Source organism: Muntiacus reevesi, chromosome 13, assembly GCF_963930625.1.
Source record: "Muntiacus reevesi chromosome 13, mMunRee1.1, whole genome shotgun sequence".
NCBI lineage: Eukaryota > Metazoa > Chordata > Mammalia > Artiodactyla > Cervidae > Muntiacus > Muntiacus reevesi.
The window spans coordinates 17686204-17708967 of NC_089261.1; the positions used below are offsets into that span (position 1 = coordinate 17686204).

The 22764-nt window shown below is 40.7% G+C and overlaps 1 protein-coding gene across 7 annotated transcripts in view; it reads right to left on the minus strand.

Annotated features, from left to right (window-relative positions):
- The window catches only part of CIT (citron rho-interacting serine/threonine kinase), a 172441-nt gene that overhangs the window by 45318 nt on the left and 104359 nt on the right, over positions 1–22764 (minus strand). For all 7 annotated transcript variants that reach the window (XM_065904437.1, XM_065904438.1, XM_065904436.1 and 4 more), the window contains 5 exons: positions 19594–19689; positions 15277–15393; positions 14215–14324; positions 13030–13204; positions 8423–8620 (listed from right to left, as the gene is read on the minus strand). In XM_065904437.1, the coding sequence (XP_065760509.1) occupies positions 8423–8620; positions 13030–13204; positions 14215–14324; positions 15277–15393; positions 19594–19689 (696 nt within the window). The remainder of the gene's footprint in view (positions 1–8422; positions 8621–13029; positions 13205–14214; positions 14325–15276; positions 15394–19593; positions 19690–22764) is intronic.

Consider the following 22764-nt stretch of genomic DNA (forward strand, 5'->3'; position numbering starts at 1 on the left):
GGAAATAAAAAAGGACTGAGTGGCTAGAACAGTTTTTTATACTTCAAGTTGTAACATGAGAGCAAGGATGTCAAGATGGAGTTTTTTGTCTTGTTTTATCCAATGAAATGGAATAAACAGAATAGATTAAAAAACATCAGCGTGCACCTTGGACAGTAAGGCTAAGTACTGTTGTTGGAAACCTGCTTTATTATTATGAACATAATTCATCAAGTGTAAGTTGCTATCAATTGTAAAATTTACCACAGCTTTATGTAACATTAAGAAACAGAAGTATTGCCAATGAAACTATGACATGTTTATGTCCTTACGACTATATATATAGGCTATAAGGTACATCCTCATTAGCCACCTTAAAAATTAATGAAATACAGTATATATGTCCTCTTGTAGTAGACTGTAAGGTAAAATGTATTCTTCTGTGGGTTATGACCAAATGACTTTTGAAAATCACTTGTCTAAGTCACAGCAAAAGAGGGAAAATGTGGCCCAAGTTGATGGTACAGAGGAAGGCCCAGAACCTTGAAGGCCTGGAAAAGAGTTTGGATTTCATTCAAAATGCAATTAACTAAAGGTCAACAGAGGTTTTTAAGATGTGGGATAACACACGGCCTATCGTTTTGTGGATACTGTAGGAAAAACATCAAAATAGGACAAACATAGAAGGAAGTGGAACAACCACTGAGGAGGTTATTGCTGTCATTTAAGGAAGAGAGGATGGTGGCTTGGAGCAGGATAGTGGCAAAGGATGGAGAGAAATGGATGGAGGTGAGATCTTTTTTGGAAGCAGAGGTAATAAGACCTGCTGATGGATATGGAGGCCAAGGGTACCCTAACAGACTTTTGATTTGGGAGACAAGGTAAATTATGGCACCATTTGCTTAGCTATGAAAGCCCAAAGAAGAATCCAGTTTGAGGCAGAGGAAAAAGTGGTCCTCCTCTTTAAAAGAAATATTAGCCTCTATCAGAAAATCTAAGCCATCACTCAAAAGTCTACAAATAGTAAGTGCTAGAGAGGATATGGAGAAAAGGGAACCCCCCTAAACTGCTGGTGGGAATGTAAACTTGTGCAGCCACTATAGAAAACAGTACAGAAGTTACTTTAAAAATTAAAAATAGAATTATCATATGATCCAGCAATCCTATTCCTAGACATATATCTGGAGAAAACTCTAACTCAAAGATACATGCATACCAATGTTCATATCAGCACTATTTACAAAAACCAAGACATGGAAGCAACCTAAATGTCCATCAACAAAGGAATGAATAAAGAAGATGTAGTACATACATACAAGGGATATTACTCAGCCATAAAAAAGAATGAAATAATGCCATTTGCAGCACCATGGATGAACCTAGAGATTATCTTACTAAGTGAAGGCAGAAAATGACAAATATCATATAATATTACTTAGACATGGAATCTAAAATATGGCACAAATGAACTTCTTTACAGAATAGAAACAAACTCACAGGCATAGAAAATAAATTTATAGTTACCAAAGGGGAAGCAGGAGAAAAATTAGGAGTTTTGGATTAGTAGGTACAAACCACCATATATAAAATAAACAAGGTCTTATTGCATAGCACAGGGAACTATAACACCTTGTAATAAATCACAAAGGAAAAGAGTATGAATCACTTTGCTGTACACCAGAAACTAACACCACATTGTAAATCAACTACATTTCAATTAAAACAAAAAGGTCTATAAGTAAGTCAGAATATTCATCACCTAATTTAGCTGTGATATACTTTATAGTATCTCTATTTAGCCATAAACTAAGATTCCCACATGCTCAGTGGTAAAGAATCAGCCTGCCAATGCAGGAGATGCAGGTTCTAACCCTGGATTGGGAAAATCCCTCAGAGAAGGAAATGGCAACTCACTCCAGTATTCTTGCCTAGGAAATCCCATGGACAGAGAAGACTGGCAGGTTACAGTCCATGGGGTTGCAAAACAGTCAGACATGACTTAGCAACCAAATAACAACAAAAGACTAGATTAGATGCTGCAGAAAAAAAGATTAGTGAACTTTGTAGACAAGGCAAGAGAGACTATCCAAAATAAAACACATAAACGAAAAAAGAAAGACTTAAAAAAAAATTAATGCAGCATCAATGAGCTGTGAGATAACTCTAATATACATGTACTCAGAATCTCTGAAGGAGTACAGAAGTGACACCAAAAAAAAATATCTGAAGAAATAACGGCCACAAACTTTCCAAAATCAATGAAGAAATAAATCCACGGATGAAAAAGCCTAAATGATCCCCGAGCACAGGAAACATGAAAGGAATTAAGCTTTCATGAAACAAATAAATGAAAGGAATGGAATAAAAGAAGTAAACATGAAAGGAATAAATCATATCATAATCAAACTGCTTAAAACCAGTAATAAAGAGAAAAAGCTTAAAACCAGAGGAAAAAACAAGTTACTTAATGAGAAACTCAGAGAACAAAGATTTCTCACAGTGAGGTTGGAGAAGTTTGGCAGGAAGGAAGCTAGAAGGCAGTGGAACAACATCTTTACTGAAAGGAAAACAAAAACCTGTCAACCTAGAATTCTATAGCCAGCAAAAATATCTTTCAAAAAAATGTCAAAAATGAAGGTGAGGGTTTCCTTGGTGGTTCAGTGGTTAAGAATATTCCTGTCAACGTAAGGGACACAGGTTTGATCTCTGGTCCTGAAGGATCCCACATGCCATGAGGCACTTAAGCTCTTGCACCACAATTACTGAAGTCCATGCACCCAAGACCCCATGCTCCACAACAAATGAGACCACTGCAGTGAGAAACCCATGCACTGCAACTAGAGAAAGCCCACAGGCAGCAATGAAGATCCAGTGCAGCCAAAAATAAAATAAATAAAAACATATTTTTAAAATGAAGGTGAAATAAAGACCTTTTCAGACATACCAAAGCTAAAGGAATTTGCCACCTGTAAACCTATACTATAAGAAATGTTAAAGGAAATTTAGGCAGAAGTTGACAACTAGAGTCTTAAATTTACACAAAATAAAAGAGGACTAGAAACACCAGAACAAAAACCAGCAACTGCAGACTTAACACATTTTAAATCAGGAGTTATCACTTAAAATCAACTTCTCAAATAATTATTTTCATCAACTAATTTAAAAGATTATAACCTTTCCCCAAAACTCAGCTTTTTGCCCAGCAACGATACAAGATTTATTAACTTAATAAGTCAAGACTACTATTTATCCAAAGTAGGAACATGGCTATTTGTACTACTTGTGAATTTCATCTGTGGGTATCCTAGAGGAAGAAATATCGTCCTTAAGTTAGTAAACTCTAGAGCAGGAATAAACAACTTTTTTTCTTTTAAGAACCAGATAATAAATACTTCTGGTTTGAAGGCCATTCAGTCTTTGTCACAACTATTCAACTCTGCTCTCATAGCACAAAAGCACCCACAGACAATATGTACACAAATAGGTATGATTGTGTGTCAATAAAACTTTACTTGCAGAAAACAGGAAGCATACTAAATTTGGCCCACTGGCTGTAGCTTGCCAACTTCCACTCTAAATGACTATTTGGTGTGATATCTCTCAAAGACAGAAACAGCAAGCTAAAGAAAGGTAGAGTTAATTTCTTCAAAGTCTAAGCAGTGATCATTAAAAAAAAGCTCTCTGGCCTAGACTGAGGAACAGAAGCCCTGTTCCTGTTCCACTTTTTGACTAATTGCAAAGCTTCCAAGTAGCAATGCACCATTAAAAATTTGTTTAACTGCTCTACAGTAGTCTGAAATTCTGATCACTAATATTTCTATTATAATTTACCATTATGAGGCCTCTGCATCATTTTGACACATCAAATAGCAATCTTCTCTGAGGTTATAGTATAGGGAGCTACCATCTTTATGACTTTTTGATTTATTATTGACTGAAATATAAACACAAAATGTAGAACCAACACTGTTCTGACTGCTGGAAGTACTGTAACAAACAGCGAACTGATCTGAGTTTAAAAATGCAAGAAACATGTTTTATGTTTCTTTGAAATAAGTTGTAAAATGCATAAAAAAGCAAAAGGTCACACAATAGTATATATGAAGGTAATAAAAAACATAAGACAAGCTTTGAATTCTCTCAATAAAATATCCATGTATTAATTAAATATTAAGAGCTATGGGGAATAAGGACTAATACCCTTAAAAACTACTGAGGACCCCAAAGGGCTTTTGTTTATGTGAGTTATACCTATATTTACCACATTAGAAATTAAACATATCTTTAGTATTTATTTTAAAGTAAAAGTACTGACTTTGTACCATTGGTGCAAATGTTAACACAATGAAAAATGCCACAAGACAGCTTAGTATTATTATGAAAATAATCTGAACTTGAGGACCCCCATGGAGCCACAGACCCCAACTTGAGAACCACTGATCTAGGGGTTGGGTGGCAAGAGGCAGAATGGACAGACTGCAGCCTGGAAATCAGAGAGGTACTTACTTTGGGGAGGGCTTATATCTTCTTTAACTTTAAGGAAAGTTACAAGAGGAATGAAGAAAAGAGAATTATTATGCAGACTTGAAGAGAGAAAATACCCGCAGAGCTATGAAAAAGGAAACTCGTGTTTACAGGTCTGACAGTCTTCTGGGATCCACGGTCAGGATCCTACAACACGGGTTTCCACACATCCGCCCCGTTCTCTGGGAAGGCAGGTACCAAGCAAGACTGTCACCTTAAGTGACCCAAGCTCACATCTTGCCTTGCCTATCATGCCCATGGCTTACTAGTTCAATTCAATGATTGACAGTTATGTAAAAGAGAAAAAGAGCATGCACTGACTAATGATTTTAAGAAATCAAAGAGGATAATCCTGGGATGCCACCATCACATTCTGTTGGGAGGATCCCTTTCTTGAGTGTCTCTAGTGTCTCTTGAAAGTTTAGCTTTCAACTCTTGATTATTCAGCATAAGTCATGTAACCAAATCAGTAAAAGAACATGAGGACAGAGACATGAAGCATGTTCATTGGGCCATGCTCGTGGACACAGAGCCCATGCTGCTCCTCTGCTCTGCAGACTCATTCAGAGTAAAATTCCCATCACATCATCAGCCTGCATGCAATGACATGTGCACACTCAAATTCTCTTTCACAAAGGGATTACATGGAGTCTTACATTTCAATTCCAGGTGGAAAAATTCTCTCTTCCCCCAATAAGCAATGAAGCATCTTAAAAGCATGGCTTTGTGTATAAATCTGACTCTCCTGTAGGTCTGTAACTTGACTCAATCTTAGCTTTAAATGGCCAGTGAATTTCAATGCAAATACAATTGACAAGGTGGGGAAAAGGTAAAAATGAAAGTCGCTCAGCCATGTCCAGCTTTTTGCGACCCCAGGAACTGTAGCCTGCCAGTCTCCTCTGTCCATGGAATTCTCCAGGCAAGAATACTGGAGTGGGTTGCTATGCCCTCCTCCAAGGAATCTTCCCAACCCAGGAATCAAACAGGGGTCTTCTCCATAGCAGGAAGATTCTTTACCAGCTGAGCTATCAGGGAAGTCTAGGGAAAGGGTGAGTGGGAGAAAAAATAAAATCTAGGAAGATGGCTGCCCCCCCTGCCAAACTTCCTCAATGGACAGCTTATTTAACTGTGTTCCATCTAACTTGGCCGAGGGACAGAGGCCAAAGTGGGTAACTGCTCCCCTCCCAGGTGAGAAAGTGGCCAACTCTTAGAATTAAAGCAGTAACAGCCCATATGACTATTCCCTTTTATTGATAAAACAGCCTGCTGTGAAGCACACAAACCACCTAGAAGATCACTTTGAAGCACCTGATTGAATTTGACTGATGCTTAGAATGGGTCTGAACTTGAACCGGAACAATGGGGGGCGGGGGGTGCTGCATCTGTGATCATTTTCTCTCTCAGAAAATACATACTTCAGGACAAATTCAACAAAGCCATTCAGGCAACAGCCACCTGTGGTCCATAACAGGTTTATGGGACATAATCAAGAGGAGGGGAGAGAAAAAACCCATAGCCTTCAAACTGAACTGAAGTAAACCGATTGGGGGTTTGGATTCCTGCACAATGCATTTACAAATAGCCGCTGGACCAAAGGCACTTTCCTGCCATCACTGTGAACAAGCCCAATTTTCCAAGGGATCTTCATCTGTGAGAACTGTACAGCCCCCGTTTGCAGACTTAGGAAAGTTTTTTTTGTTTTGTTTTGTTTTTTTATAAAGAAGATGCTCTCAGGCGGTGATCTCATCTGACTAAGTCGTGACTTGCTGCTGTGCAGGCGTCCTGCAGCCATTAGCCACAGCGCTTTCCAACTGGCAGCAGCAAGGCAGGACTGAAAGACTAATCTCCCCACAGATAAACAATATCAATGCAAACATACCCTCCTGCTTCCAAACAGGAGGGCAAGACACACAGCCACCGGATCCTTCCCAGTTCCAACAGAGTAGAGAGATAAACGTGTCCTTCTCCTCTGCTCCTGACTAATGGGATTTGAGGGACTACAGGCCAGTCCCCTGGGGAGAAAAAGCTAAAGACACAGTGCTAAGCACACAGTGGGGGCTCATCAAGTATGGATTAAATGACTGATGTCTCCTCCTTTCAGAGCTAGGGTGGTTCATGGTTGGGGCAGGGGCAGCATATTAATATACAAAGCATTAAATATAATAGTGGCTAGATTTTAGGTGTCTTGTTTAGCAGCTAAGAAATGCTTTCTGGCTGCCTCTCTTTGTATTCACCCCACTCCAGAAAGCATATAAGTCTTCTTGCCATATATATTCATTTCATTCTTACCTCTTTTTTTTTTTCTTCTGTGATTTCCTTTCTCTCAGACTTTTCTTATTCTATCCTGTTATAGTTTTATATCTTTCCAAACTGTTTCCAATCCATTTTTGAAACAAGGCAGAGTATAAACAGATATTGTAACTAATTTCTTTTATAAAAAAAGGCATTGGCGGCATGTGGCATCATTTAATGAGTTTTTTCATAGAGGGAACAACAGAAACTATAAGGTTGCAACCAATATCTGAACTTGGCTGAAGTCCTGGAAAAGCTAGGATGCTCAAACAACTTCTACAAAGGAGTTACTCTGCATTCCCCAAATCCTGGAAACCTCTGTATCCTGGACCAGTTCATAAGGACCCTGGCACTCTCAGATCATGTTCCCAATTTGGTCCCCAAACCCAACAGTGGGAGATAATGTCTGAGAAGAAAATCACTTAAAAGAAAAAATATATATATATGTGTATATATATATTATTTATACACATACACATACATTCTTTTAAACAGGGTAAATCATAAGCAACAAAAGTCCATGATCATCTGCATAAGTAATCCTACTCTGAAAGATGCTTTAGAGATGCTCACTGACAGAGATGGGGACAGCATCCAAAAATGAATCTGAATGGATAAGATACTCACTAAGGTATTGAAAAAGGCACTGAACCCAATCAGCTGCATTGTGCCTGGCCCACAGAAGAGGGTATTCTGACCAGCAGGCATGAGTGTGCCCATCCGCTTGGCAAGAACAGTATGTTACCATTAGAAATGTATGCACTTGATTGATACCAGCCATTAAACTCATTCAGCTCTCTATGCCCAGATCCACCAAGCAGACTTCCAAGAGAAATGGGATTTATGACTAGGTTTCGCTGAAGGGGAAAAGGGTGAATATTAGCCACCCAGAGTATCCTGGTCAACTAGATGGATATATTTCCCTCTGCAAAGCTTGGAAGTTGGCATTTCATATGTAAAATTCTGATCAGTCTTGTTAGCCTAGGTCAGACTCTATGAGAAGGATCAACTGTGGAAAATGGCCAAAGTCACATTTTGAGACCTGCAGAAAGAACTAAGGTCTAGATCCACAGACTACCCACCACCAAAGATCTATCTCCTAAGAACCCTCTTCATGTGAGCAAACCAGTCTCTCAGAAAGAGCAGAGAAGCCAGGTCCCTTTTACAGAAACAATTTCTCCTTCGTTAGAATCGTTTCCATCCAGAATCTACCAAATGCATAATAAGATTCAAAACAGAATCTAAAGGGCGAGGGAGGAAAAAAAGGAATACAAATGAGGTTAATCAAAACGAAAATAGAAATATGGTAGAAAGACTACTATAATATATAAGCTTTTTTTTTTTAATGACTATTGAAAACTAAATAGAAGACCCAGGTAAACAGATTTTGGTTAAACAGAAATTTAAGATATAGTGATGATGATTTTATAAAGAAGGAAATACAAAAATAAAGGTGGAAACTTTTAAGATCCTTAGGAAAGCTCAGTTGATCTAGTATACCAGTACCAAAAAAGAAGCAGCCTATGTAAGTCAACTTTCTGCCTATTAAGCATTTCTCTGGCTTGTTTTTTCCTCTCTTGGCACTTTTAAAAGTGAGCAACTACCCTCAGCTCCACACACATCCTACCGTAAGCGCCTGGATCTCTTCTTCTGCTTCTGCGGTCGTCTCTTCCAGCTCTGTCTTGGCCTGGCGGAGCTGGCTCTCCAGGGCCGCCCGTGCAGCCTGCAGGGCTGCCAGTTGGGATTCACGCTCCTGCAGGGAGAGCTGCAGCTCTGTGAGCTGGCGCTTGAGCTCCAGTTTCTGCTCTTCATGCTCTAGGCTGACCTGAGACACAAAGAGAGAGACTTGTTGACCTTAACTGAAGAGAAAGCCAAGACACAACCTGCATCTTAAATCTGGTCATGGAATCAAATTCTCAGCACTCAACTGAGAAGGAAAAAAAAAAATGGAATAAAACCGCTCTGATTTCGATGAGTCTCAAAAATCAACAGGAGTGAGAACACGTAAGAGTATATATAACATATATACAGAGCATCCCTTCCTTTCCTTTATTACAGGGCTTGAGAAAGCTTTTAAAAAAATCCACACAGCAAGAATCTCCTATGAAAATTATGATTATCATTAGAAAAATATTTAAAAGTGAACATAAACCAACAGAACTGGACATGGAACAACTGGTTCAAAATTGGCAAAGGAGTACAATAAGGTTATATATTGTCACCCTGCTTATTTAACTTACATGCAGAATATATCACGCGAAATATCAGGCTGGATGATTCACAAGCTGGAATCAAGATTGCCAGGAGAAATATAAACAACCTCAGATATGCAGATAATACCACTCTTAAGGCAGAAAGTGAAGAGGAACTAAAGAGTTTCCTGATGAAGGTGAAAGAGGAGAGTGAAAAAACTGGTTTGAAGCTCAACATTAGAAAATTAAGATCATGGCATATAACCCCATCACTTCATGGCAAATAGAAGGGTAAAAAGTGGAAACAGTGACAGATATTCTTTTTTGGAGCCCCAAAATCACTGTGGACGATGACTGCAGCCAAGGAAATTAAAAGACACTTCCTCCTTGAAAGGAAAACTATGACAAACACAGACAGCATGTTAAAAAGCAAAGACATCACTTTGCTGACAAAAGTCTGTATAGTCAAAGCTATGGTTTTTCCAGTAGTCATATATGGATGTGAGAGTTGGACCATAAAGAAGGTTGAGCACCGAAAAATTAATGCCTTCAAATTGTGGTGCTGGAGAAGATTTTTGAGAGTTCCTTGGACTGCAAGGAGATCAATTCCAGTCAACCCTAAAAAAAATCAACCTGGAATATTCACTGAAAGGACTGATGTTGAAGCTGAAGCTCCAATACTTTGGCCAACTAATGAGAAGAGCCAACTCACTGGAAAAGACCCTGATGTTGAGAAAGACTGAAGGCAAAAGGAGAAGAGAACGACAGAGGAAGAGATGGTTAGATAGCATTACCAATTCAATGGACATGATTTTGAGCAAACTCCAGGAGACAGTGAGGGACGGAGGAGCCTGGCGTGCTGCAGTTAATGGGGCTGCAAAGAGTCAGACACAACTTAGTGACTGAACAACAACAAAAAACATAAATAACATCTTGACAGTAACAAGGACATCTTTGCAATGGGATTACAAGTGGAACAACAGACTGCATTCTACTTATTTTAAATATTCTTGTTCTGATTTGTTCTCATCAGGTAACCTGAATTAAGGTCACACTGTGAACAAATCATTCCTCCCTCCGTCTACCCATCTATCTACTCAAACTTTCATCTATTCAAGAAATACTTACTTGGCAAATTCTATATATAAAGAAATACAGAGATGAAGCAGTCTCTGCCTTCAAGTTGGGGAGAAAACTAAAAACCAACCATTGCCATACATTGTGATCAAGTGCAATGGTCCAGACATGCAGAAAAGTGGGAACATAGCAGAGGGGAAGAGAAAGTAATTGTGGATCTGTGTACTGTGGATCTGTAGTAATTGTAGTAATTGTGGATCTATGTACTGAAGAATCCCAGGAGCCAAACAAGCAGATAAGAGGGGAAAGAAAACTCCAAGCAGAGGAAGCAAGACATCAAAGGCAAGGAGATGTGGAAGACCCTGGCACATCTGCTGACATAACCAATGTGATAAGCTGTTCTAAGGACCAGACCCTCTGCTGGACATGGGGTCACTAAGCAAATAAGAGATGCCTGCTGCTGTTTGAGAGTTCGCTGTTTAATGAAGACAGCCAAGGGGTACATGGGGAATAAGCTAATCATGAAAGGCCATGGGGACCCAAAGGAGACATTCCATCTAGGTCCAGGGGATTGGAGAAGGCTCCTTGGGAAAGGTAACACCCAAGTCTCAGAGGTCATAGGCATGAAGAGGAGAAAGACAAGAGATGTAGCCTAGAGAACCAACAGGATTTTGATGATACAGTCACCATAGGGAACAGTATGGCAGTTCCTTAAAAAACTAAAAACACATATCAATGTATGACAAAACCCACTGAAATGTTGTGAGGTAATTAGCCTCCAACTAATATAAATAAATAAATAAATAAAAGAAAAAAAAAACAAAAAACTAAAAACAGAGCTACCATATGACCCCGCATCCCACTCCTCAGCATATATCCAGAGAAAACCATAATTTGAAAAGATACATGCAACCCACTACAGATACATGCACTGCACTGTTTACAACAGCCAAGACGTGGAAGCAACCTCTATGTCCATCGACAGAGAAATGGACAGAGAAGATGTGGTACATATACACATTGGAATACTAGTCACCCCTAAAAAGGAATGAAATAATGCATCTGCAGCAACATGGAGGGACTTAAGACTGTCATACTGAGTGAAGTCAGACAGAGAAAGACAAATATCATATGATATCACTTACATGTGGAATCTAAAAAGAAAAAGAAAGAAAAGGTACAAGTGAACTTATTTACAGAACTGAAAGAGACTCACAGATGTAGAAAACAAACGTATGGTTAACAGGGGGGAGTGCGGGGCGGGGTAAATGGGGAGACTGGGGTTGACATACACACACGGCTACATGTAAAATAGGTAACTCACAGGGGCCTACTGTACAGCACAGGGAGCTCTACTCAGCACTCAGTAATGACGCATACGGGAAAAGAGCACAAGAGAGCTGATGTATGTATAACTCACTCACTCTGTTGTAGAGCAAAACTAATACAACACTGTGAAGCAACTATAAAAAATCATCCCATAAAAATTTTAAAAATAAATGAATAAAAAAATAAATAAATCAATAAAGCTAAACTCCAGACTCTCCTAGAATACAAACAGCCCTGAACCTCTCTGGAAGTGTCCTAAATTTCTCACACCACCCCTTGCGGGGCTAGCTATACAGATTCAAGAATAAAGCAACACGTCCTCCCTGGGTTAGATTAATGCCCAGTGGAACAACAGCTGCAGGGCAGACACAGAAGAGAGACATTTGTGGGAAGGGAAAGCAAAAGACAGTTAGCCAATGTTTCCACGATCGGAGAAATCTGAGTTATTTACACTCACACCACTAAGGCTGACGCTACAGGGAAGTGTGGTTAAACTTACTGAAGAGTAAAAATATAGCCTGGATAAGAAAAGTAAAACCACTGCCTAAGGCTTCTGGACAACCAAGAACAATGGTCCTCAAACTCAGGAAGCATAAGCATCACCCAGGGTGCTTGTTAAAAATGCAAATCCCTGCTCCTTACCCCCTCACCCCTCAACTCAATTCAATTAAAGAAGTTGAGGGAGGAGGCTACCCAGGAATCTGCATTTCAAAACAAAGGCCACCGTGGTCTTAATAGAGAGGGGTCCACACCTTGCCAACCCCGGTCCTTCAGAGAAGTGGCCTCACTTAATACTCCAGTACAAAGAAGACATTCTTAAATGTCAGAATTCCCTCAAGGTTTAGTCCTTAACTAAAAGATGGTCTGCTTAACAGTCTTTGCCATAACAGAGATCATACACTCTTGGAAGAATTCCATCACAAATATCTGAGTCCCTCGTCACCACGCCTAGTTGGGATGTCCCACTTAGAACGACCTCCCTCCTGAGTTTCGGTTCTGCCTCTGCCAGTGTCTACTAAGTCAACCTGTTGGGCTGACAGCCCCAGAGATCAGGGGTGGGTCTATCTTGTCACCACTGTCCATCAGGCTACTAACTGGCAAATGGCAGGCATTTAATAAATACACAGTTGGTGATGTCAAGTCACAGCTTAAATCAACCTCAAAATATTCACAACTAAATGTGTGGGATTTCCCTTCCCAAACCTGGCTATCCTTCCCAGCTACTTTATCCCTCTGAAAAGAATCAGCTTCCATCAAACAAACCTAAAGTTCAGATTTCTCGTTGAGTCTCCCACTGCCACGAAACCTGTGTCACTAAGCCATACTATGTGCTAAACTCCAAATGAGGACATGGTCACATGATCCTCCATAACTCGGGACAGAGGAATCGCTCTGCCCCCATCTGAAGGTGCATCAATGTACTCCCCCTTGTGTAACCTGATAAAGGAGCAGCCCTGAGGTTGTCAAACTCCTAAGAAGCGGAGGTGGAATTCTAACCCAGACCCCTGTGCCGACTGCACTCTTCACCACCACCCATGATGGCATTCACGTATGTATTGATTTGAGCTTGACACTTGGCTGGCTGGGGTCTCTGGTGCTCCAACAAATGCCCTTGGGAGGTGACCTTCACTCTTACCTCCCTCAGCCTGGTCTCCAGCTCCAGCAGACGGTTCTTGTCACTGTGGTCTTGGTGGCTTATTTTTTCCAGCTGCTCCTCCAGCTTCCGGTTCTGGGCCTCCAATTTCCCAGCTTGCGTCTCCAGGTAAAACTTCTGTTGCCTGAGTTCTGAAATCATCTCTTCCTGGGCCTTCCTGGTGGGGGTGGCAGGAGGAGCCAAGCAAAATCACAGTCTCGTTAGAGGTCAGCATGTCCCCCCTTGGAAGGACAGGCAGAAACAGAGAGAGGTGTGTGTCTCAGTTAAGTGGACCTCACTTGTTCCCAGGTTAGTGCCGTTCAGACCTGGCCTTGTGTGCATGACTCCAGCAGGGGGACCTGGGGCCCACTTAGTCCCCACTGCTCAGAGTCCCTTGTTGATGAGATTAAGTATGGTCAAGGGATACTATCATTTCACTCTTTTGGTAGACCTTTTTATTTTTCTAGTCTGTACAGGACAGCAGGAAGGGCCTCCTGAGTACAAGAGCACCCTGATGACTCACTGACAGGGACCCTAGGGAAAAGGGGGTCATAAGGAAAAAGAACGATACTCCTTCCACTTCTCTGTTAACCACAGGCTGCTCAGAAGCTAGAATGACTCAAAGATCACACAGCGGCCTACCAAGCAGGTTTAAACTAAGATGGGAATGTTTAAGATCTCTAACGGGACATATCTAAGCGGGGGGGAAATCCTGGAGATTGTAATTCTTTGGGGGAAAAGATTAAGATCAAAGTGCTCCTGGATCACAGAAGAGTACCTGCTGAATCCCCCAAAACTCACCTCCCAGGGCCCAGCTTCACAACAGAAACTAGATGGCCCAGTTGGGCACACTGGAGATCACCTCCAACTGATTACAGGACGCGAGTCTGGGGAACAAGGATGGCAGCGCTCCAGAAGCCAGCTATAAATAGCCTCATTAGAGAGAGCAAAACACTCTGTGATGGGATGGGAATCTGAAGCATTTGAGAAAACCCAGCTCAAAAGAAAGGACAGGGTAGAGAGAGACCACTTCAGAGGGGGCAAAACTTCCTAAGTATACAGAGGTTGGGCCCCAGAATAGGAGTCATTAAATCCACTTCGGCTTCACCACGCAGAAGAGCGGAGTTTGTGCCCCAGGAGGGAGGACCAGAGTGGAATCAGGCACGCAGTTAGAATCAGAACACTTACATGTTCCTCTGGGTAAAAAGACTGCTGTTGGCCGCAAGTTTATTGGCTTCCGACAATTCCACTATCCTCTGTTCCAGGGATCTGATCTTGGAATCCATGGCATTGATCATCTGAAACACACGGTATCTTTTGGAACCTTGCACACAGACAGTGCCACTGGAGGGAGAATGACACAGGCCACATGGGCCAGGGAGGAGGACCATCTGAAAGGCAGGACCGTCAGACCAGAGATGCAACTGGCCTATACCCTAAGAGGCAGAGAGCTCACAGCCCCAGCGACGGCACTCATTCACTTTATCAACGGAGGCTGCACATCCCCCCAGGAGCTGAGGGACCTGCAGGAAACACCCGCAGGAGGACCTGTTGAGGAACCTGGCATTCCCTGAGTCAACAGGCCTCGCTTAAATTCCTGTGTCGTCCGCATGTGACCTGAGCCTGCAGGAGCCTCTAAACCTTGCATCTGCAAGTTCCTGTTCTTATCACCCACAGGCTTGTCGTTCTCTGAATGATTCCTTCTCACCCAGCCTTTACTGTCCTAGATTCTCTACATCAAAGCTTCCCCAACTTAGTGAATCATAAGAATTGGCCAGGACGGGGCTTGAAGGTTAAAAATATCACTTCCCAGGACCCTCCTTTAAAGATTCTGATGTGAAAAATCTCAGTAGGGTCTGAGATCATAAGTAGATTAACAAGCATAACAGGGGAATCTTTTAAGGTGCAGGTTTCTGAAAACATCTGCCTGCAGGGATTAGAAAGGAAATAAGATGCCTGGCGGAGGCCAAGGGCCACCAGGCTTGTTATTGGGGGGATGTTTTAAAAGTCATGGTTCTAGTTGATGCAGGTCAGCGTGAGTTCTTAAAGAAGGGTGTGAAAGGCAAAAACTGGCCACAAGCCACCCCCGCCACGTTTTTTACCAGAGGAAGGGCTTGCAGACAGAGCTTTCTGTTAGTGACAGACTCCACGAGATAAAACAGACCAAATGGACTCGTCTCCAGCCCATGATTTCTGGCATGGTTCACAAACCCTCCCATGAAAACCGGCTTTGCGATTCCATCTACCTACCGCCTTCTGCTCGCTGAGAATTTTGCCTTTCTCATGGGCCTCCTCTTCGTGTCTTTGCATCAGGTTCTCCAGTGTCTCCTTGTCGGCTAGGTCTTTCTTTATCTGATTGTCCAACACCTGAGGGGAAACAAAAGAAGTTAGTGTCCTGAGTCCAGCGGACTAACAAGAGGTACCGAACAAAAGCAGGAAAGGAGAGGAAAAGCCCTGGAGAAGCCACGCTTCCCCAACCCCAGGGCAGAGATCTATCAGCTGGGATGAGGTTAAGAAGTCAAGCGTGATCATCAAATGGCAAGTAACTGGAGGACCTGAACTAAGAATTTATTTTAAAGTTAGTGGCCAAAAAGACCAGAGAGGGATAGTCAAAGTGCAGGTGGACACCAGAATGAGGGCGGTGCAGGGGCCGGAGGTGGGGGGGGATCTCTCTAGAGATCTTATGATTTGCAGCTAGTACCTAGGGGCAATTTTATAGTAGTCCATGTGTCAGCAGTTTTCAGAACGACGCCTGCTCTTAATTTGTACAGAAATAATCTTGTTATCTTCAGACTGGGAGTGGAGGGATAGAAAGCTGAAGGTTGAGGAAACCTGTGTGACCAAAGAAAGCTGATGTTCAGAAACAACCAGGGACAAGAGGATTCTGCCTACTGATAAAGTAGGTGGAGAGTCAATAGATTGAAGAGTCAGCATAAAGTGGGGGGAAAAAGAACTCTTTCCTCCGATCTTTCCTCTAATCCAGCTGGGTGTTAAAAAAAAAAAAAAAATGTCACTGGAAAGAGAAACCTTTCCCAGGGGAAGAGAAATCATGTGTTCTCAGTGCTGAAAATGCCACTGTAAGCACCTAGTGTTCCCAAGAGGAAAAAATAAAACAATAATGGTGTCACCATCTACCAGCTTGATCTAATGTTCTGCGAGGGACACACAGAGCACCACCAGTTGCCAAAACAACCCAGCGAAAATGAGAGGAAGAAAGGAAGGCGACATCATGACTTGCCAAGCCTTTGACCCTGTGTTTCTCATCACCAAGCTTCTCTGAATGACACCACATCTGATACTGGGAAGAAAGCCCAAAGAATTGGGGTCACAGATGGGAGCTGAAATCAGCCTTTCCCACACTGTCTATTGTGAAGGGCCCTTCACAGCTCATGGGGACATCGTCCCTAAAAAGAGCCAGTGAGCAGGGAGGGGGTCTGTGTGATAAAGAAAGAAAAGGACAATTTCAAAGAGGGTTTTAAACGAGAACTGACTAATGAAAAAAACAGTGAAAGTTGGTAGAAAAGAATAAGAGGTGGAGGACGGGGTCATGGGAGGAGGGATGAACCTCAAGAGGATAAGCGGCCCATTCTCTTGGATGTCAGGATGCGATTCTAAAATTACGAATAAGGACCGAATCTGGGGTATGATCACAATTATTACCAAAATGGCATTACAGGGGATAAAACAGGGCCACAAAGCAGAGCTGACTAAAAAGAAATGGTTTCATAAAGCCAGGAGGGAAGAAAGAAGAAAACAAATCTCTACCTAACATTCTCTAGGATCTATAAAGCCAAGTTCTTGCCACCTAGAAGGTAGCAGAGAACACATAATGCCTACACAAGGAGCCTTTCGCTTATGACGTAAAAAGCAATGAAGCCCATTTTCAGAATGACTGTTCAAAATAAGACCTCCTCAAGGACTTCCCTGGTGGTCCAGTGGTTAAGATTCCATGCTCCCAATGCAGGGTGCCCAGATTGATCTCTGGTGAGGGAACTAGATTCCCACATGCCGCAACTAAGAGTTTGCATGCCTCAACTTAAAAGATCCCGCCCGCATGCCACAACCAAGACCCTGTGCAGCCAAATAAATAAATAAAAATAAATATTAAATAAATAAGACCTCCATGTTGGCAGCAATGAATACCAACACAAAGAGGTATGAGCCAGAAGGGACAAGCCTTTATCAAGATGGCACACATCCTGGTTTTGATTGGGTTAAACTGGCAGGAGGATGAACAAGATGATGCACGAGAGGGAAGCAAGGAATTTGTTTGAAATCAGAGATTCCACTGTAGACATTTATATCAATTTAAGATAAAACATGGCTTTCTGACAGGAAAGTCAATATACTCACCCAAATAACAGAATGAAACTTGCAAAGGTTATTTTCATCATGCAAAGGTGCCAGTGGACAATTGTAAACATTCTCATAATTTTCTGAAAGGTAGTTTATTTCAAAGATAAAAGTCTAGAAGCCAGTAAGAACTAAAACCAAAAATTGGCAGATAAAGTGGAAAATGTATGAAAGCAGGCACTCACACTAAAACTAAGGTCCATTCTAGGTTCTTTCCTTGTATTTCTTTCAATGAAAAAAACCAAAAGTAACCGCAGGGGTGAAAGAGAGGATGCCAGAAGAGTGATGGTGAGGATGCTATATGAGTATGTATACTTGTTGTTCCCCAAAACAGGAACAGCTAACTCTTTGAGGATTCCAACCAAACCAGGAATACAATCATCACAAAAATTAAAAGACTCCTTCAATGTCTGACTTGGAAGGGAAAATAACAGTATTTGAGATGTAATGACCAATCAATGTCTGATTCTCAAGAACATAAGACATAATTAAAGGCTTGGTCCAAAATCACAATGAAAATATGGTGTGATTTTAAAAGGAAATAGGCTGGTGGTCACTTCTGGTCGCTGAACTCACTACTAAAAATGGAAATGAAATAATAATGTCAATAAGTGAAATAATTTAATTCACTATTTGATATAGTGGGCTGGATTACTTAAGCCAGCTCTTCTACAATAAATGATTTAAATGCTAGATAAAATATGAAAAACATTTTCCAAAAGTACCTAAAAACTGGCAAGAGAGTAGAAATTACAGACTGAAATCTAAGTGAAAGCAGAAACCCAGAGAGGTAAGGAGCACAGAAAGCTGTTTTGAACTTGAGGCATTTGCTGAAACAAACTTGAGCTTCATTTTTAATCACCCCAAAGGGTAAGGAAATAGAGAAGTCAAAGCCCAGGGATGCCCCCAAAGTGGGCACACATTTTCATTCAAGGTCTCAAAGAATCCCCATTACTAATTTTCCAAGGAAAATGAGCAGCTGACCAGGCACACAAAAAGACAGACACCACAAAAAAGAACCAGGACAAACAGCAGCAGAAACAGACCTTCAGATACTGGAATCATCAGCTGTAGACGGAAAAACAACTATGCTAATAAGTTTAAAGAAGCAGAAGATAAGCTTCAAATGAATGCAGGGAATAAAAAGTTCTTGTCTTAAACAATCTAGTAAACTTGGGAAAGAACCAAACAGACTGACAAGAAAGCAATAAATACACTAACTGAAATTTAAAACTCAATGGATGGGTTTAGCAGCAGATTAGACAGGGAAGGATGAGTACACTGGAAAATCAATTAGAGCTTAACCAGAATGCAGCACCAGAAGACAAGGGATAGCCCACCACATGCCCAATCGAACCCCCATAAGGGGAGCAAAGAGAAGGGGAAGAGGCAATATTTGAGACATAATGACCAATAATTTTCCGGAATTTTTTTTAATATAATCCAAAGTCAAGTATATCTCAAGAAGGATAAACAAATAACTCCACATCTGTCTAGATGTAAAGTTTTATCACAGTAAAACTTCAGAAAATTAAAGACAAAACAAAGTTTTAAAAGAAAAAAGAATGACTGCTTTCAAAGAAAGCAACAGTTAGACTGACAGTTGACTGTCAACTGCAATAATAAAAGCCAAACACATCAATGGAATGATATTTTCAAAAAGTATCATAAGAAATAACTGCCAACCTAGAAATCTATGCCCTGTCAAAACATCTTTCAAGAACTAGGAAGAAACAGAGACATTTTCAGACACACAAAACATAGAGGCTGGCACCAGCATTACCTCCACTAAAGAAAGTCCTCAAGGATACACTTTATATAAAAGACAAAGATCTAGGTCTAAGATGCAAGAAGGAAATTAAAAGCCAAGAAATGATGAATCTGTCTAAATCTAAATTATCATGGACTGAGTAACAGTGGGTCAAAAAATATTTTAAAGATTTATTTTAAAAATATTTTAAATATTTTAATATATTAAAGATATCTTTAAATACTTAAAGATACAAGATGACCAAATTTTTTGAAATAAACTATTTTTGAAGTTCTGATATCCAACCCCCTCCATGGATAAAACCCCCCATCATGGCCTGAGGACAGCGTTTACCCCAGACAGTCCTTTGTTCTAGCAAGACGTGGCTCAAAGCACCTGGGAAGAGAGAGGAGCTACGTGGTACTGTAGGAGGAAGGGGAGAGAAAATCAGAAAGTGTCTTTACTTTAATTTTTTCTTCATAGTGCTGTTCTTTCTGTTTCAGGTGCACCTCCAGATGCTGGGCTGAGACCTGGGCTTCCCTATGCTTCTCCTCCAGCTCCTAGACAAAAAAGAGGAGACGGTCAGGTGTGTGAAGCAAGGACAGAGCCAAGGCATGTCAGACATTCAGGGGAAACACGGCTTTGGCACAGGGACCAGAGACAACAGGCATGTGTTTCCTCACAACTAGCCCCTAAGGCTCTTGAGAAGGAAACCACCACTGAGCCTTGGCCCTGGGATTTCCAAGTCCAAGTATTCATACATATACACACAAAGCTGGTGGGCTGGGATCAGAAATCAATCAGTGTGACAGGTCAAAGGCAGCTCTTCATCTCTGCTTAGAGAAATGAGAGTAAACAGACAACACAATTTCAAAATTCCATACAGTGCAAAGCCCCTGACCACTATCTTGAGTCTCAGGCAATTTTTGCTCCAATGATAGCTTTAAATAAGATTGCACAGGAACCCTAGCTAAGAAGGAAAACTAATATGACAATTCAAACACTTTGAGTTTTGAATGATAATTTTAACTGACTGGTAATATGGAGAATGTGACTATCTAGAGATGTTCATATGATATCATGTGTTGATGATGTAACACTAATGGGAAGAAGGCAGAACATAAAATTGACTAAAAATGACATAAACATGTGTACACATATATGGAAGATAGGAAGAGAATTTGGAGTAATATAAATAGCTCAAATGTAAAGTCCTCTTTATTCTATTAAGATTTCTGCTTTTAAACAAAATTCATTTGGAAATTATACCAATTCATTTGCAACATATTATAAACTGATCATATAAAAGGCAGAATTCAACTTACTGAAATAGTCTCTAAATGAAACTATCTGCATCTACATTAATTCTTATGAATCTGGACCCATTAGTTAATTACTAGTATCAAAAGTCATTACTCCAAGTTCTCATCTCTTCACACTACCTTGAAGATTTGCTTTGAAATGGAAATAATTATGAGAATTTGAAGAATGAGGAAATTATACAGGATATGGCCATAAAAAGGAGGAAAAAATACTTTCAGATTCACACACACATGAAATGGTACTGATTAAGCTTTTGAAATTCTGAAGTCTGCAAGCACCGACTTTGACTTGGGGGCCAGTAAAGTATTCAATGTTAAAACCAGGTGCACAAGATCTATTGCAATCTAACAGATGTCATCTTGAAAAGTTGAATGTAAATAGGATGTTAAGTAATAAAAACATACTTTTAAGGGCTTTAGGTATATTAAAGGATTCCCAGAAATGAGGTCTTTTTATTAAGGCAAAAGACTGCTATAACGAGAACCCCAATTATCTGTTTTGAAAGTTCTTATCAGAATAGCAAATACTTTAATGCAAATGACATTTGAGATGACTTTCCGAGCATCATCATTATGTAACAGTATTGAGGACCCCTCGTTGCTCCTGTTCCAGATACTTTATTTACAGCCTAAGCACCAGGTTCTTGAACAAGATACTTTCTGATAGATGAAGTCATGACCACAAAGGTACTAGGGTAGGTTATAAGACACACTTGGAAAAAGAAATCTGCTACTTTTCCTTTACATTAGAAATCACTTGATAATTGTCTCAGTTTCAGTCCCCCTAAAATGGCACAGGAATGAAAATCAAACTGAAAACAGGCTGAAAACTCAGACATCTGAGATTCACAACATTGAGACCAAATTTCTGATCCATGTATGAATGGGACTTTGCAACATATGATCCAGGAATGCAGAACTCTACACTCTGACGTTTTAATTGCAAATGAATCTTTGGAAAAGCGGACATTCTAAAATCTGACTTCTTGGCATTTTGACATTTTTTGTTGTTGTTGTCATTTTTTAAAACGTTATCTTTTCTACATGTGTTGGATCAGACTCTTCCGTCCTGTTATGCAAACACTGCTGTTCGCTGCTCTGTTTCCAGCTCCTAGAATAGTGCCTGGCACATAGTAGAAGCTCATTAAATATTTGTTGAATGAATGAATGAACACATCACCATTAAACAGAGAAACACTTTGCAACCACAAGAGACTTAACCACGTCGTTCGCACCAAGCAAGAGGTGGCAGTGGTGGAATCTCGGTGGGAATTCACTTGACTCACGGTAAAATTCACACACTTGACAATCGCCAAGAGAAACTTGGATGACGGAACGAGAGAACAGAGAGTAGACTAACAGTCACATCTGCCTTTGTGTGTAGACGGATCTATGAAGACTGTGTGTCAAAGCAAAACAACTTAACTGATTTCTCTTTTCATCTATTTGTTCAAGAATACCCATATGCTCATGAATACAGACAGAGATGTAAAGATTTGAAACGTTGGGTTTTTATTGGTTTTTGTTTGGTATTTAGTATAGGCCTATAAGTCGGTAATTCTGGAGTTCATATAGTTGCTGGTGACTCATTTCCCAGAAGTGATGCAGAGAGAGAGAGCCAGAGAGAGAGGGAGGCGGGAATTTTTTATGGTGGAGAGGAAGGTCGACTATTCCAGAGTCTCTCCCAGGGGCAGGGAAGGAAGGGGCTAAGAACAGACTCCCCAAAGTGGCATCAAATTCTTGATTTGGGCACTGAAATTCAAGGAGAGTCCTTTAAAGGTTCACCTGCCTTCCACCCTGGCAGGAGCAAAACTTCCAACATGTTGGCAAGTACCACCCAAGCCTTCCTTGATCAAGTTAATTTGATCAGAGGCAAAAACAGAATCACTGTGATTACAAACCTAAAAAAAAAAAGATCTGCTACATCTAAGGAAAGTGAAAATAATAATAAGAATAATAACCAACTGTAGCAGAGAAAGTGAGTGGGTGAACATGGATCTATGACAAATACTACTCAGAGAAAAACAATTCTGCGTGACTAACTTCTTTCCTCTACAAAAGCGAGGATCTGAGCGTTAGTCTTAAAGCCCTGAACCCCTACCCCCCCTTTTTTTAAATGAGCATTTGCAATGTTAACAGCCATACAAAACTCTGCTGATAGGAGCACGTAAATCCTCCTGTAGAAATGTATTGGAGATGACAGCGTGTGCACGTTCGTATTTCTAAAGGTCAGGCAGTAGCAAACAGAGCGAAAAAAAAAAAACATACTGATGGATCTGTTACCAGTGCTGATAAGTCCAACCTGTAAGGTTA